Consider the following 17,637-nt stretch of genomic DNA (forward strand, 5'->3'; position numbering starts at 1 on the left):
AGATGAAATATCTGATAACTCGAAAAACTTTTCAGGATAAGAATTGTAGCACATTAGATAGCTATACGGTTTTCCCGTCATACGGTCCGCGCCTAAGACTTAATTTTAAACTTAGTAAATTGCATTACCGTAATAAAATCAGAAAGAACCATATCTTTTATGTTTCTTTATTTTTTGTGCTGGCCAATGTTGTTGTTGTTGTTTGTCGTCTGCAGAAATATTTACATCCGGGCCTTGGCAATCTGACAGCCTCGTTCTGAAAATCATAACGCTGCATCAGGCGCCATTTTGTTTTTACTACAAAATGAAACATGTCGATAGAAGCGCGTCACACGCTTGAAGTACCTATTGAGAATGTTCCTGGTATGAGCCATTACCGTCTTTAGATATTAGATTATATTTTGGCGCAGTAGTTTTGTTAGATATGGCGCATATTTTGTACGTTTGGGCGAGCTATTTTTGAGTCCTTCGGCCCGGGCAGGTTGGGCGGAATGATACGTGGAACTTCACAATCGCGAATGAATTTCTGGTATTCATACTCCCCATGGTCCAGTTTCTTTCATTTTTCGATATTGTAAATAAACATGGTGAAACATTTTCTTAGATATGTATCCATACTTTAGAGAAAAGACCTTGTGCTTTTTTTCTGTTTTAACCATGGTTTCCAGGGTTCTGACAAGAAACTGAATGCTGACCTACATTTTGCAAGCTTTCTGTAACAGAATGAAACTGAAAGTAGAAAAATACTAGTGTATGCGTATTATTTTTCTAAGATATTTTGCATTTGCTGCCTCTTTGAAAAAGCTTTAACGGATAGAAAACTCATTATGTTAATTTGCACAACCAGCAGAAGCAACTGGAGTCTGGAGGTCTAGGATGAACTTACTTGCCACAAGCTAAATTATTTAGATATAGATCTATGCAAAAATAGTGTAAGACTTGTGATTAATTACAAATTAATGAACATTTGAGGAAGCCAACTAGCTTACTTTATAATACAGAAGGTCTATCATTCTACCCAGGTGTCCACCAGTACCTGAAATAATGCACAAAGGGACACCTGGGATTTTCTTCCACATCAAACCATATGACCTACGCCTTTCTTAGTCTACAAGTACTGTGTACATTGTAGGTCACAAGTACTGTATACATTGTAGGTCATATTGTCTGTCACTTTGTGTGAGGTTAATCTGATTCTCACCTAAAAGCTTGATTAATCTTGGGGGAATTTAATTGTTTTTATTTGATATGGTGAACATCTGTTGAATAGGATAGTGAAAGACCTACTTTGGAAAAATGGCATACATGTATCATTTAAACAATTTTGACTTGTTTGCTGTTGCCACATACAATTACAAAACACAAGTTGGATAAAAGGAAGGAAAAAAGAGAACATGATTGTAGAAAACTCAGAACTGACTACAGTTGAAACAAATGGTCACTTAACACAAAGAGCTATAAAAATATCAGTATTTTATACTTCTTTGCTTAACATAAAAAAAAGTTGCACTGGTCAGTAATGGCATCGCATTGTTCTTTGTTGTTAAATTTTATTGCCATCACATTCTAATTTCTATATATACATTTGTATGTCTATCAACCATAACGGTAAAATATTTTCCTCCCATGATAAGTAAATTTTAAGTTTTTTCATCTTGTGGCTGGAACCATTCTTATGTTTGGAGCAGTTAAATTAATTAATGTAAAACTATTTATGAGAAATAATTGGCAGAACAAACATTTGGATAGAACCCAGTCTGTTGTATTCCAAAGGAGATACATGTATTTAAGTTTGCAAATTAATAAATTTTGTGTTAGGTTTCAGTCATTATTTCCTTAGAAAATTGATCAGTCCAAGTTTTAATCCACACTGAAAATAACATGCTAGTTTTTACTTCAAGCTTGGCCGTGTTACTCCAAATTATACTGGTTGGTAGGTGCACGCATTTCATTAAATGTATTAGGCAGCAATTTTTTTCCTTCTTTATAAGGTACCCCTAAAGGACCTTTTCCCAATTGAAAAATGCAATCTTTTTTTCCCATTTATCATCCAAAAATTCCCCAAATGACCAAATTAAGTTTGCATTTTCATGATTGCAGAAGGAAAACTAAGTTACATTGACATTCACCATGATTTAACCATACAAACAGTTTGTTTGATGATATTTACATGGAATTTATAATTAAATGGAAGAAGCATTCTAAATGATGTTATTAATTAACTATAAAAATTCCAAATCTGAGTAAAACCCCGCTATTTTCCCCAATTTATCCGGTACCGGACCTTTTCCCAAAAGGGCAAAAAAAAATCACTGTTAGGTAATGGTTTCTGTCAGGTTATCCTGTGATTTTTGCCTTAAAAGTCAATTTAGTATCAGATTTACAGGTTATTTATGAATATGTAAATACCAGTAAAACTTTCCAACATTTAAAGCAGCAATGAATTACCATATTTCAGATTTGGCAAAGTATTTGGTAAATCAGCAGAGTAGTCAAGGAGTGATCAATCCAGTTGTACAAGTTTCTGATGTGGCAGCACCCATACTGCATGTTCAAGATGCTGTACCTGGCGGCACAATCATACAGGTATGCTTATCATAGCTACTAACAACAAGCCACTATACATGTCCAGTGGTTCTTGATGTTTTGTAATTGAAATTAAAGTTTTTACTGTTTTAACACTGACTGAAGGAAGAGCTATAAAATATTTGTTAAATCTTGTTTTGGTTCTAAAAGAGGTTCAGTAGGTCAGTGTAAGGTCAGTGTAATGGAAAGTTAAGTTTAATACAATGTAGATTTTTCATTTTGTTGAATTAAAACCTCTTTCAGTATGTATTTTGAGGTAACTTGTGTTTTTTATTTTTTGAAGAATGCAGAAAACTAGGATTTCATGACAGCTTGGAAAAAACTAAAGTCTTGAATTTTTACAATATTCAGAAAACAGTATTTCTTATTCCAATGTAGATGCCTGAGGGCTCTGTTGCCCCTGTGGTACAGATGGCAGACCAAAGCCAACCTATCTATATAACAGAAGGATTCCCCAATGGTATACAGATACTGGATGGTTCTATTCCATTCATACAAAGCAGTGATGGGACTTCGATCATACAGCTTGCCACCCCTACCATGGTCTCTGGTGGCAATATGGAAGGCCTCACACAGGTTTTTATCAGTATTTGTTAATTATTGTATGTTACACAAAAGTAGTAATTATCATGAATTGCAACACATCAGTTGAACATATTATAAGATTCTTTCACTGGTTATAGGTGCAGATGGGAATTTCCGGCCTCGAGGGTAACTGTTTAGGCGGTAACGAGATTCCTACCGAGTTACCGCCTAAACAGTTACCCTCGAGCCGGATATTCCCATATGCACCTATAACCAGTGACAGAATCTTTTTCTTGCATACCGATATCAAGATATAATAATGAAAATAAAATCAGTCGAACGGCTTTCTCTTTAGAACTATTTCTTATAGCAGCGTATTTAAACAAAGCGCGGGAAACCAACGTCCGTAAACAGGAAAGACGTCATGACGTTTCAAACCCTTACAGAAGAAAAAGGCCTGCTGCGTACTCTTGCTGTGTACATACAGCGTATATGATGCGTACATGATGTGTACTGAAATCAAGGGCTTTAAATAGTACGCAGGATATACACCGCACATACACCGATAGTACGTTTGTAGTACACTTTTGACATGCAAATGAGCTCTGCCGCGTACTACTTGCTGCGTACATGCTGTGGACTACATAGTACACAGGATGTACGCTGGAGCAGGGCTTCCGTTAAGCGGCGTCCCCGCGTAAAATACGCCGAAAATTGTGATCAGTACGCCAATACACAAAGTTAGTGGCGTACAAAGGACTTCCGATATTTTCAAAGGACGACAAAATCAATACACCGTGACGTACCTTCAATTTTTAATAAGGTGTACTACAAGGGTATCCAGCTGACTCATAGCAATGAAAAAAGCAGTGTTGAAAAAATGAAAAAAGATTACATTGACTGTGTAAGTGATTGTATTGAGGAACGGATGACAACTAACACCCCAGTGCTTGAGGCTTTCAGTGTTCTTGAACACATCACCAATGAACTGCTGTCTGCTACCGAAACTGAGGAACATCTGAAATGTCTGGCCATGAAATACAACATTGATTTAAATGAACTGAAACTTGAATATGCAGGTGTCAAGTGTCTCCTCCAAGGTGCTTACAAGAAAAAGAACTTTATGGACTTCTGTAGAATAATGATGAAGTGCCATGTAACTGATTACCCAATCATTAGTAAACTTTGTAACATGTCCCTTTGTATTCCTGTAACAAGTGTATCTTGTGAAAGAGGTTTCAGTTTGCAGAACAGAATTAAAGTAAAATCCAGAACTTCCCTTGCCCCTGAAAATTTAGAGACTCTTGTGAAACTGTCATGTGGTCCTACTGTTGAACAATTTCCATATGAGAAAGCAATTGTGCACTGGCACAAGGTTAAGAAAAGGCGTCTGCAGAGACTTTATGCACCAAGCAAAGTCACTAAGTAAATGTTGGAACATTCAAAAACACTGTCACTGCTATGAAAATCATACTGATCAATACTTTTTGCTATGTGACTGACATTGTGGTATTCACATTGTTATGTACTGTACATGTATTTCATATCATGTTGTGCAAAATATTGAACTAGAAATGTTACAGATGTAAACTAAAAAAACATTATTTTACATATCTGATCAGTTGCTGTTTTATGCATATGTGTTGACTTTGATAAAATGCTGATGGTAACTATACATATAATAAAACAATAAAAAGATTTTGTTAAATATAATGTTTTCTCATCACTCTAGTGGTACTTTAAATATGACGATGTCCGATGATGATGATAATGATGATGATGATGATATTAAGGGTCAGCGTACAGTAATACTAGGACTCCAAGAAAATTTAAGAGGGACTCCAAAATCTGAATGTCAGGCAGTCCTGACTCCATGAAATTGAATCTTAATGGAAGCCCTGCGCTGGAGGAATTTATTATGCGGGAAATAGTACGCAGCATGTACGCGGCACATACACTTTTCACATGCAAATGAGCCTGCGGTGTACTACCCCTGCGGCGTACATGCTGTGTACTCCTGGCCCGAGTCCTGCGGCATACATGCTGTGTACTCCTGCGGCGTACATAATGTGTACTCCTGGCCCGAGTCCTGCGGCGTACATGCTGTGTACTCCTGCTGTATACATGCTGTGTACTCTTATTGCGAAAGTGCTGTGATAATGTAAATTCCTTACCTCACCAACTTTCGTATGCAAATGCTGATCATTTGGACAGAAAAAAACAGAAGAAAGATAAGTGACATGCATCAATAAGTATTTACCCTTACCCAAATAATGTAGATTGATGTTATCAAATAAATTAGTATGCTTTTCTTCATCCACTTTTCAATGAAATAAATCAATTTTTGTAGCATATAATCAAAGAAGTATAAAATATTTATTTTTATAGCTCTTTGATATAATTTGGTAAACATTTGAAAAAAAGGCGTAACTGCATGAAGGGGAAACAACTTTAATGCAACTAAATATAAGTGTTATGATTTATTATAGACGATGTGTGCGTAGTATGTATTTATTTTGATTAAAATCCATCTGAGAACAATCTATGACTGGAATTATATAAGCATTTATACACTTTTACTTCTGTAGAAAGTAGCGCACCAAAAAATTTTGGATTGATTTTTTCCAATGGGGCGAGCGCAATTAGCAAAAAACGTTCTGAAAATATACGAGCGGCAAATCCAATGAACAACTTTTTAATTTGGTGAGGCCTTAATGAGTTAACATAATGAGCATTAAAGCCTTTATTATAAAGTTTATAAAACATGACAGAATGGTGTTTTGCTTAAGAGTATTCAAATAACAGTGAGAGCTATAAATTCTTCTCATTCGGGCGCTGTTGAGGCATTATCTTGGTTATTATTTCATGTATTACAAAATGTAATGCAACAAAGTTCAAATAAGGCTTTTCAATTATCCAAGTTAGAAAGCTCCAGGATTAATTCAAAATGAAAAAGAATATATTTTTACACTGCATGCAAGGTGCAGCTCAGAAATCACTAAGATGTAAGCTTCACAAATGAACATTGCAAATAGTTTGGCAAATTTCCATTGTTCAGAATACCGGTAATCTGAACTATTCTATGCTATTAAGATAAAAGTTACTCGGAAATCAAGTTCTTGCTTCCAAAAAAAAAAAAAAAATGTACAAATCCTTCCTGCATGAAGTGTACTTCAGACTTTTACCTAAAAAAATTCAAAGTATAAACACCAAAAGAAAATGAACAAGTCCCTCCAAAGTGTATGAAGTTTACTTCAGACTTTAACTTATAAAAAAAAAACTAAGTATAAATGCCAAAAGAAATTGTACAAGTCTTTCCCGCGTATATGAAGTGTACTGCACAAATTTCAAAGTATCTGCGGTGTACATGCAGTGTACTATTTTCTTATACAAGTCCCTCCTGCGTACATGCAGTGTACTCCTTAAATTTTCAGAGTCTGTGCTTCGTACTTGAAGTGCACTAGTGACCTCCTGCGTACATGCTGTGTACTCGTCGAAATAGTACGCGGCATGTACGCGGCATGCGGTGTATGTAAAATGTACTCCTCTGGCGTACTACTGTGTTCGCGGCATATACACAGCAAATACGCAGCATGTATGCCACAGAGGCTTGCTTCTGTAAGGGAAGACAAATAACAATGTTTAGTTCCGGTTTTGTTTTATCAGTTGCAGCGTAACGTTATGAATTTTTGATCAAATAACGTGTTTTTAATCGAGAAATATACTATATCAGGAACAAAGAGGAACTGTCAAGGTACTGGATTTTTATTCCGTTTTTTCAAAAAAAAAAAAATATAAATAACTACATAAATCTTCTACATATATGTAATTCGTAATACGTCATTTAAAGCACAAGAGTCATCTTACACCCCGGGGTGTAAGATGGATTTTTCCAGCACCGGTAAAAATACCGGAAATCTCCGTCTGGTATGCAAGAAAAGTTAGTTGTTTATGCAATCAGCAATTCTGTTTGCAATACTTTTGTCATGAAAGACAGTTTGATAGTTTCCATTTTTAGCTAAACAGTAAGAAGTAAAAGTAGACTGATGTACTCACAAAGTGTCTGTGTAACCATCGCCATTTCATTCAGGTTTAAATTTTATGGCAAGCTTTTTAGTTTTACTATGTCTTCTTAACAACTGCTGCCACTGTAATCATCAAACTGCACATAAGGGCTGGTGTTGGTATGAGGCAGAATTCTGTTAGTTTAGGGACAGGTATCCTAGATATTAAGGTCACTTGGGTCAGATGTGATCGTGCTGGTTAAAGTTTCATGGTAAGCTTCTCAGTTTTGCTAAATTTTCTTAACTACTGTCCCTAAAATTGTCAAACCTGAAATAATGGCTGGTTTTGGTAAAAGGCAGATATCTGTTTGTTTAAGGACAGGTTCCTCAAAGGATGAAAGGCAGAAATCTTCTGGTTTAGGCCAGGTACCTCAAAAGTCAAGGTCACTGGGGACAAATTTTGTAATAATGTTAATGTTTTGAATTTACTTAGTATTACATAGTACTGATTTCCCTCTTACCACCACCCCTACCCACAAAAAATCACAGTCCTCACTACTAGTAACCTACATATCTCATACACTCACTGCCTTCACCTGCACCCACTATGGTTTCTTATCATCCCTCATACCAACCCCCATATACCCCCTCCTGCATAGAAAACAATAATTAATTATATCCATTACTTTTCTTCGTTTTTTGTAAGATTATTGGTTTTTACAAAAGAAGGTAGGAACAAGGACACAATTTATCAATGTCTACAACTTGCATCCTTGATTATGAGGATTTGAACTATGCGAAATACATTTACGCTCTGTTTGACCAGGTAGATGTTTATACATCCTTGATTTTGAGTGGATTTTTTAACAGTCAAATTGTTAATTGGATGACACAAATCAAGTGCATATCTTATGCTGTTATTTAGAAGTCAAAAACTAGTTTGATCACCTTTCATACCAGAACTGTTTCCAATATCAGTTAGATGAGTAACAGAATGTTCAGACCCAAAATTTTATCATCAGAGCGATGAACATTATTAGCCATGATTTTATTCTGCATGGGAATTTAGACAATGGCAGGTCTTACACTGGCACATGATTTATTTCTCAAATGGAGTAGAAAATATATGTGCAACTATTTTGATATTTCATTTAACTTTTGGGGGGCCTCCGTGGCTGAGTGGTTAAGGTCGCTGACTTCAAAGGTCGGTGGTTCTACCCAGGTGCCCACTCGTGATGAAATAATGCACAGAGGGGCACCTGGGGTCTTCCTCCGCCATTAAAACTGGAAAGTCGCCATATGACCTATCATATGTCGGTGCAACGTTAAATCCAACTAAAAAAAATTTTTTACTTTTGGATCATTTCTGTTTTTCTATTGAATATTCAAATAGTGAAACAGTATTCAAATATTCTAGGTCAGGAAAGAATATTCGAAAATGTAAGGAAGGAATTTTCAAATGTTTGAATATTCATTGGCATCCCAATGTAAAACACATCTGTTTAAAACTAAAGTGAATGTAATATGTATGGAATGATTTATTAACAGATTGTACAGTTTGCTGGTGGACAGGTAGCCCTTGTAGAGCAGCAGGAGAATATAGACCCACAGAATGTACAACACTTTGTACTGGAGCAGTTGCCCACACAGCAAGCCACCCAGATTGAAGGAGAGATACAGCAACAACAACAACTTCTGATGGATACAGCTGCACCCGAACATGTTGTCAAATCTGAACATCAGCAGCAACAGCAACAACAAGCTCAGTCAGAAGAGGAAATCACTAAGCCTCCTATTGGAAAGGTAAAAAAACTAGTCTGGTTTATGTTCAATGTATATCTGTCCTTCTCATACATGTCAGAGGCAAGTTTTTCAATAGCTGTTTATAGATGTTTAATGAAATTACAGTCAAAAGCTGCTTATAAAAACTATGAATGGTAGAGGCAAAAAATGGGGTTTATTAGCAAGATAAAATACCAGTATACTGCAAATAGTTTGATGTTTGAATAGGAAATTATATTTTTTGTCTTAAGAGCAGGTTATCTATGTTCATGGTTGGTCTTCAGGAAAGATTTGATTGTAAAATGTAACCTTGTTTCAAAATGGGCATTGTAATAGCCAATTAAAAGTTAGTCATATTTATGGGAGAATTTTATTCCAGAAATTTCATCACTATGATAAGTAAACTTTTTGCACCTTGTTATAAGCTAGCATTATCTTGCATAGATTATTCAGTGTGTTTCTTTATATATCAATTTTTTTGTAACAGGGTCCATTCACTTGCGATATTTGTGAGAAGAAGTTAGAAAAGTGGAGCCAGTACCAGCGTCACATGAGATCACACGAGGATGATAAGCCATTTCGTTGTTTCAACTGTCCGGCTTCCTTTAACATTGCTGACAATCTCAAACTACATCTTGCCACTCATGTTGAGCCGGGAGACAAACCAGTGTGTCCAGAATGTGGGAAGAAGTTTTCACGTGTTGCAAGTTTGAAGGCGCATATCATGATGCATGAGAAAGAGGAAAACCTGATGTGTCCTGAATGTGGTGATGAATTCTCACTGCAGGTTTGTAACTATACTGTAGATATGTTTTTTTTCTTGTTTCAGAATTGTTTAATAACATTTCAGCAATCGATCAGTTAAGATAAAGTTATTTTATCCTGTGGTTAACAAAATCTGAAATGCCAGATGCAGAGATTGGCGAAAGATTCATGAGAGCTTTAACTATCATCAGTTCCAGATCAGAGTCATATTTCCATGCATTTGGAAGACTTCACTATCAGACATGGATCCCACATATTGTGTAATCATTCAAATTTTAATTTCTTAGGCATAAAATTCATGGTTTTATATATATTTCATGGGAACATAAATTTGTGAATTTCAAAGTTGAGAAAGTCCTGTCTCACCAGGTAAACTTAATCAGCAAAAAATCATTCCCTGTGAATAATAATGATTCAAGACTATATCGGGTTTTAATTTTGTAAATATAGCTGTAAAAAAAATTAATCTGAATTAAGGATATGAAATAACTATTCAGTGTAATGTTTCAATTTGAAATTCACATAGATTTAACACTTCATGCCTGGATACTTACTAAATAAAGTATGTATGTGTAGACAATTTATATATTATGAGAATTGGTTTGTGTACAAATTTACAGGGTCAGCTTGACAAGCACATGTTAGATCATCAAGAGGACAGAGAAGGTACACGTGTATACTCATGCAGGCAGTGTAATGCATCATTCATGGCACAGAAAGATCTGAAAGAACACACCAAACAACATTTCAAGATCAAGTAAGTATTCAGACTTTAAAAAATTTTCTGTAAGTTAGCTGGACAGGATTCAGTATTTCTTTTCATTGAATTAAAAAAATGGATTACATAAATCAATAATAATAATTACATAATAAAACCATCAGGAGTAATGAGTTGGTTAAATCACAGGACTGTATAGGTTTTAAATTTGATCCATTGGAATTACAAATGTTTTCTTTAATAGTGTTATAGAAGACTGTATGCATCATTTTACCTCCACCTTCAATCCAGTTATATGGGGAAGTTGTATGTTTCTTGCAGAGAACAGGTGTGGAATCTGGGGGTAATGTGTAAGACAGTTGATTGCAGATATTTAACTAAATGTTTACTTGTTCCATACAGAATGTCAATGTCCCATCGTACATACAAGAAAGAAATAGATAGATCTGGATTCAGTCAGAAATGTCAACATTGTTCTAAGACATTTCAGAAACCCAGTCAGCTGGAACGGCATGTCAGAATACATACAGGTACGTTCATTATATGTGTTCAATGCCATATCAACCAAAGCTTACTTTCTTTTATCATGGGAACTGATTTGTTAATACCATTTTTACTTCCTGTTTAAGCTTAGTAGCATATGGTTTAAGCTGATAAAGTTAGCTAAGTAAAAAGAGAATGAAGTTATCAATCTGCAGTATGTGAGTTAGATCCCTTGGTGTTTAGGATATTCTCTAAAATGATTTTAGAGAAGACGATCCCTTTGAGAGAAGAATATGCTCTGTGATTATATGAGAAAAAAACAGTCTCTTTCTGAAGTGATTTACCTTCTGCCTCTGAGTCCAGTGTTCATGTTGTCTGTGGTTTCTCAAGAAAAATTTATATTGGTAAAAAAATCAAGGATTACTGGTTGAGTTAATGCCAGTCATTACATAACTGCATTTTGCTTATTTTTCAGTAGCTAAGTATACTCTTTGTATCAAACTGTAGTTGAATAGCAAAATAAGCCACATATAGAAAATAATCTTGATTTATTTGTAGGCGACAAACCATTTAAATGTACAATCTGCCCAAAGTCGTTCAACCAGAAAGGAGCACTACAGATGCATGTTCTTGGTCGTCATACCAACAAGAAGCCACATAAATGTCAATTTTGTAAAGCTGGATTCTCCCAGAAAGGCAACTTGAGGGCTCATGTGCAGGTACAGATTTCATCCATTTTATTCGGGATTTGATGAATTTTTAAGTTGTCATGTTCTTCAGAATCAGTGATTAGATAAATAAATGCCAGAGAAATAGCATTACTCCAGTATTAAGATAAGTATTTCAAGCACTACACTATAATTAAAAAAATACGTATTTTTAAGCTCTACTGGAAAAAGATCTTATTTCCAGCATCATACTGCAGTAAAAAGAAACATATTCTCAGCACTTAACTTGTAACCTTGAAATTCTCTCTGTTTAAGTTTAATATTGATAAACTGTTTTGTTGGTGAATTAACTTTTATATATAGGTAACTAAGGTTAACTTAAAAGGGAGATAATTACAATATTTTGTTCTGACCATAAGAGGACACTAGAGTGTGAACACTTGGCTTTCCTGCATCTGTTTGATTCCAGGTCACGAGGTGGTATAAAGGTTTAAATTCCAGACCTCTTATTTTTATTTGATTGTAAATAAGTTGTGAAACTAAAATGTTTAGTCCTGTCTGGCACCATATAACTTGTACTGTGAGTGCTGAAAACCCAAATCAACTTTTTAGCCCACCATCATCAGATGGTGGGCTATTCAAATCACTCTGCGTCCGTGGTCCGTCGTCCGTCCGTCCGTCCTTCCGTCCGTAAACAATTTCTCGTTATCGCATCTCCTCAGAAACTACCAGGGGGATTTTGACCAAACATTGTCAGAATGATGTATTGGTAACCTAGTTGTGTCCCCCTGAAAATCAGACTGGTTCAACAATTTTTTAGTGAGTTATGGCCCTCTGTTTATTTCTATAATTTACATAGATTTATATAGGGAAAAACTTTGAAAATCTTCTTGTCCAAAACCACAGAGCCTAGTGCGCTTTGATATTTGGTAAGAAGCATCATCTAGAGGTCCTCTACCAAGATGATTCAAATTATTTCCCTGGGGTCTAATATGGCTCCGCCCTTGGGGTCACATGGTTTATATAGACTTATATAGGGAAAAACTTTGAAAAACCTCTTGTTCAAAACCACAGGGCCTAGGGCTTTGATATTTTGTATGTGACATCATTTAGTGGTCTTCTACTAAGATTGTTCAAATTATCCCCCTAGGGTCAAATATGGCCCCGCCCCTGGGGTCACATGGTTTACATAGACTTATATAGGGAAAAACTTTGAAAATCTTCTTGTCCAAACCACAAAGCCTAGGGCTTTGGCATTTGTATTGTAGCATCATCTAGTGGTTCTCTACCAAGTTTGTTCAAACTATCCCCCTAGGGTCAAATATGGCCCCGCCCTGGGGGTCACATTGTTCATATAGACTTCTATAGGGAAAAGCTTTTAACATCTTCTTGTCAATAACGTACAACATTCAAATTTGGACCGCATGTATGGTTTTGAGTGGCAAGATGAACCTTGACATGAGTTGACCTTGATTTTGACCTAGTGACCTACTTTCACATTTCTGTAGCTACAGCCTTCAAATTTGGACCACATGCATAGTTTTGTGCACTGAAAAGAACTTTGGCCTTGACATTGACCTAGTGACCTACTTTCACATTTTTGAAGGTACAGGCTTCAAAGTTGGACCACATGGATAGTTTCGTGTTCTGAAATGAAATTTGACCTTGATTTTGACCTAGTGACCTACTTTCACATTTCTCAAGCTACAGCCTTCAAATTTGGACCACATGCATAGTTTTGTGTACCGAAACAAACTTTGACCTTTACATTGACCTAGTGACCTACTTTCACATTTTTGAAGGTACAGGCTTCAGATTTGGAGCACATGCATAGTTCTGTGTTCCGAAATAAAATTTGACCTTGATTTTGACCTTGTGACCTACTTTCACATTTCTCGAGCTACAGCCTTCAAATTTGGACCCCTTGTATAGGATTGTGTACCGAAACAAACTTTGACCTTGACATTGACCTAGTGACCTACTTTCACATTTTTCAAGCTACAGCCTTCAATTTTGGACCACTTGCATAGTTTCGTGTACCGAAATAAACTTTGACCATAAGATTGACCTAGTGACCTAAATTCAAATTTCTCAAGCTACAGCCTTCAAACTTGATGCACATGCATAGTTTTATGTTCAAAGAACTTTGTCCTTGAAATTGATCTAGTGACCTACTTTCACATTTCTCAAGCTACAGCTTTCGAATTTGGACCACATGCACAGTGTTGTGTATGGAAATGAAATTTGACCTTGAGCTAGTCAGTAAGTGTTGAAATTTGGAACACTCAAAAATGGCACATTGGTGGGCGCCAAGATCACTCTGTGATCTCTTGTTTTCTAAAAAAAAGAAAGAAAACAAACTGTTAATGTTCTAATGTTTCCAAACAGTTAATTTGAAGAATTCATGTATGTTAAGAAGCATTATGCCAAAAAGTCCATAAGAATGTGACTATGGCTGTGTAATATGAAATCGCAAAATAAAAGTGATGCAAAAAATATCTTGTTGTTAAAGAAATGTTTTTAACTTTATGGAATTCTGTATTATTAGAAATCTTTTAGCACTTTGTACAAAAAATAATAATAATGAAGAATGACATTGTATATATATTTTCTGAGCTGATCTCATGTGTATTTCAGAGAGTTCACACAGTGACAGATGATCTAACCGACGTTGATCTACATAAATGTGATGAATGTGCTTGTGTTTTCAAGAAACTCGGAAGTTTAAATGCTCACATCAGTAGATTTCATACAGAAGTAAGTTTATAAAGGGACAAGGTTAAAGTAATTTCTGTGTAAAAATAAAGCAATCTCAACATTTTTTTTTTCAAAGTTGCAATTTGTGCCAACTCATTGACATATAAATTTTGCAAAGTGTCTTGGTACAGTAGAACAGCAATGTTTTGAACAGAGTAATGGGATTTGAAATAAGAGTATTCTGCATATTGCTACTTTGCCTATAAACCTTGGCAAGAATGATAATTGAGCCGCGCCATGAGAAAATCAACATAGTGGGTTTGCGATCAGCATGGATCCAGACCAGCCTGCGCATCCGCGCAGTCTGGTCAGGATCCATGCTGTTCGCTAACAGTTTCTCCAATTCCAATAGGCTTTAAAAGCGAATAGCATGGAGCCTGACCAGACTGCGCGGATGCGCAGGCTGGTCTGGATCCATGCTGGTCGCAAACCCACTATGTTGGTTTTCCCATGGCACGGCTCATATATGCTTTAAAGTCCTACTTACAGAAATGCTTATTTAGGTTATTTAACGTAGGAAAGAATAATTCTGTGAACATATACAATACTTACAGCTAATTTTTAAGGTTTTTTTGAAACAGTCCTACATTCTATTTGATATATAGGGAATGTTATGTGTTAATCTGGGTGCATGTAGCAAGTTTAGTATCAAGTTAGTTGTGTTAGATTTTATATATACCCTGAGTCCAAAGGACAGAACTAAGGGAACGTGACACAAAATGTTAAGATCAGTGCATTAGTGTAACTTTCCTTTCTTAACCTACAAAAAAGATAGTCCATCAAAGCAAGAAGCAGTGATATAGGTTCAGTGGTTAATCACAATGAAAATCCTGGAAAGAAAGTAGGACCTTAAAGTAGTCTGTCAAATGGCTCTTCTAGGGTACACACTGAGTTGATGATGATACACAATGTTGTATCAACCTATTTCATAAAGATTGTACCTTGTTTGTATTTTGAATGGAAAACATATAGGGAGGTAATTAAAACTGAAACCATGAATATCGCATGCTGTTATAATTTCAAGAAGAAGTGTGATTTCCACACAGAAAAAAATTCTTCCAGATAAAAAAGATAAATTTATTTACTCTTTTTGCCAATAGTTTTCTTGTTTCACTTCCATGAAATTATCTGGGAGAGAATTCTAAAAATTCTAAAAAAAAAATGAGCTAGAGTTATAACATATTAAGCAGTAAATCAGGTGCTGGCTACATGTTTTTGTTGATGCAATTATGACTATTGCTTCTTGAAATGAATAGAAAAATACCAGGAAGATACCTGATTAAAACAACTCCTTCACAGCTTTTTTTTATGAAAATTATGTTATCTGAAAATTAGATAGTTTATAACAGTGTCCAATGATGCCAGCTTAATTACATACAACATTTTATGCAAATTGTCATAGTAGAGAAGCAACTTAATGTTCTGATAGCAGCAATTTCTGCAATGTTGATCAAAATGTGTTTATATGAAAGAATGTCTGTAGAACCCAGATAAAAGTACCACTTAATATAATATTTGATTTTTGTAATATTTTCAGCATCCAGACAACGCAGAATTCAATGAAAATGACAGAGAGACTGAAATTCTGAACAGTGGGAAGGATTCTGCTGGCGATGTTATACAACAGCTGCTGGAACTGTCCGAGGCTGGGTCAGGTCAGCCACAGTCACAGCAGGTTTGTATCCATTATGCCATGGCTTAAAATTTTAATTGTGATCTTTTAGGAAATGTTTAATTTTTTCTGGCACTCACCACCAAGTTCAAGCCCTGCTGATCTCACATTCTCTTGTTTGGCAATGCCATCCAGCAAGAAGCCTAAGGTGAAAGGTATACCTTTAGGCAATATTCCAGGCATGGACAGACATTACTGGTCTTCCCACACCAGTAACACTAGATGATGACTGTATTTAGCTTAGCAGACTGTTTATCTTGGAACCTCTGGCATATTGTGTAACAAATATTCAGATTGTTTTTTCCAAGATATAGATTCCTGATTTATTGTACCCTCCGACAAGAAAGTTGTAAGGGGGGGGGTATACTGGTTTCAGGTTGTCTGTCTGTCTGTCTGTCTGTAGACACAATCTTGTGCGCACCATCTCTCCTCAACCCCTTGACACAAGTGATCAGTAACAACAGTAGTTGTGCATGGGGCATGTTAGGTTCTTTCAGAAAAAAAAATTGCAGAGTTACGGAACTTTGTTTTTTGTTACTATACTATATACATAGACACAATTTTGTGCGCACTGTCTCTCCTCATCCCCTTGACACAATTTAATGAAACTTCACACAAGTGATCAGTAACAACAGTAGTTGTGCATGGGGCATGTTAGGTTCTTTCGGAAAAAAAATTTGCAAAGTTACGGGACTTTGCTTTTTGTTACTATACTATATACATAGACACAATATTGTGCGCACCATCTCTCCCCATCCCCTTGACACAATTTAATGAAACTTCACACAAGTGATCAGTAACAACAGTAGTTGTGCATGGGGCATGTTAGGTTCTTTCAACAACAAAAATTGTAGAGTTATGGGACTTTGTTTCTTGTTAACATACTATGTATATACAGTCTACATATGTAATCTTGTGCGCGCCTAATCTTCCGAACCCTTGCACACAATTTAATGAAACTTCACCCAAGTGATCAGTATCAACCCTAGTTGTGCATGGTGCATGTTACATTCTTTTAGATAAATATTCTGCATAGCTATGGGACTTTGTTACTATACTGTATGTATACAGTCTATATACATACAGTCCACATAATTTTGCAATCTTGTGTGCGTCAAATTGCAGTGTACTGTGTCAGTGCATGTGGGGGGTACATTCATCACCTTTAGTGATAGCTCTAGTTTATTCTGTTTTACTCAGACAGTTAATGGGAAAAGGCTTGTTCTTCAAAGTAAATTTTTCTGTGGTAGTCACTTTGTCAGAAGTACCAATTAGGAGGTAGCCAGTTTGTGGACGGTCACTGGTTCTGCACAAGTGCCTTCCCATATCTGAATTAATGGCTGGAGTTTCATGTCGAATCTTCCTCCACCACTGAAGTTAAGAGTATTGCCATTTAATGTTAACAGAGTTCTGAGATGAAAATCCTAAACCAAGAAAAGTATAAAAATTTATTACTTTTCTTTAGAACCTCCAAGGTCCAGATGATATTCTTCAACAAGCTCTTCAGAACAGTGGCTTACCAGGATCTGCCAACAATACTGCACCAAAGACAGGGGGCACCATGTCTGTCATGAATGTACGGGACACAGCCACTGGGGCTATAAAGAAACACTATGTTAGAAAAGTGAGCAGAAATATTGTTATTAACATTTGTGGAGTTAGTTTTAAATCTAATAC

The 17,637-nt window shown here is 35.9% G+C and overlaps 1 protein-coding gene across 6 annotated transcripts in view; it reads left to right on the forward strand.

Annotated features, from left to right (window-relative positions):
- The first annotated feature begins 209 nt into the window (after positions 1 to 209).
- LOC123548859 (zinc finger protein 236-like) overlaps positions 210 to 17,637 on the forward strand; it is a 49,118-nt gene continuing 31,690 nt past the window's right edge. For 3 of the 6 annotated variants that reach the window (XM_053545935.1, XM_053545936.1, XM_053545937.1), the window contains exons 1-11: positions 210 to 363; positions 2,459 to 2,586; positions 2,965 to 3,162; positions 8,664 to 8,918; positions 9,385 to 9,684; positions 10,283 to 10,419; positions 10,783 to 10,910; positions 11,422 to 11,582; positions 14,169 to 14,288; positions 15,826 to 15,963; positions 17,426 to 17,584. In XM_053545935.1, coding sequence (XP_053401910.1) covers positions 312 to 363; positions 2,459 to 2,586; positions 2,965 to 3,162; positions 8,664 to 8,918; positions 9,385 to 9,684; positions 10,283 to 10,419; positions 10,783 to 10,910; positions 11,422 to 11,582; positions 14,169 to 14,288; positions 15,826 to 15,963; positions 17,426 to 17,584 — 1,776 coding nt within the window. In that variant the 5' untranslated portion in view covers positions 210 to 311. Of the gene's footprint in view, positions 364 to 510; positions 530 to 909; positions 933 to 1,502; positions 1,513 to 2,458; positions 2,587 to 2,964; positions 3,163 to 8,663; positions 8,919 to 9,384; positions 9,685 to 10,282; positions 10,420 to 10,782; positions 10,911 to 11,421; positions 11,583 to 14,168; positions 14,289 to 15,825; positions 15,964 to 17,425; positions 17,585 to 17,637 lie in introns of those variants that run through there. The other 3 variants (XM_053545939.1, XM_053545938.1, XM_053545940.1) reach the window with 3 other exon arrangements.

The sequence above is a fragment of the Mercenaria mercenaria genome, chromosome 6, assembly GCF_021730395.1.
Source record: "Mercenaria mercenaria strain notata chromosome 6, MADL_Memer_1, whole genome shotgun sequence".
NCBI classification, from domain to species: Eukaryota; Metazoa; Mollusca; class Bivalvia; order Venerida; family Veneridae; genus Mercenaria; species Mercenaria mercenaria.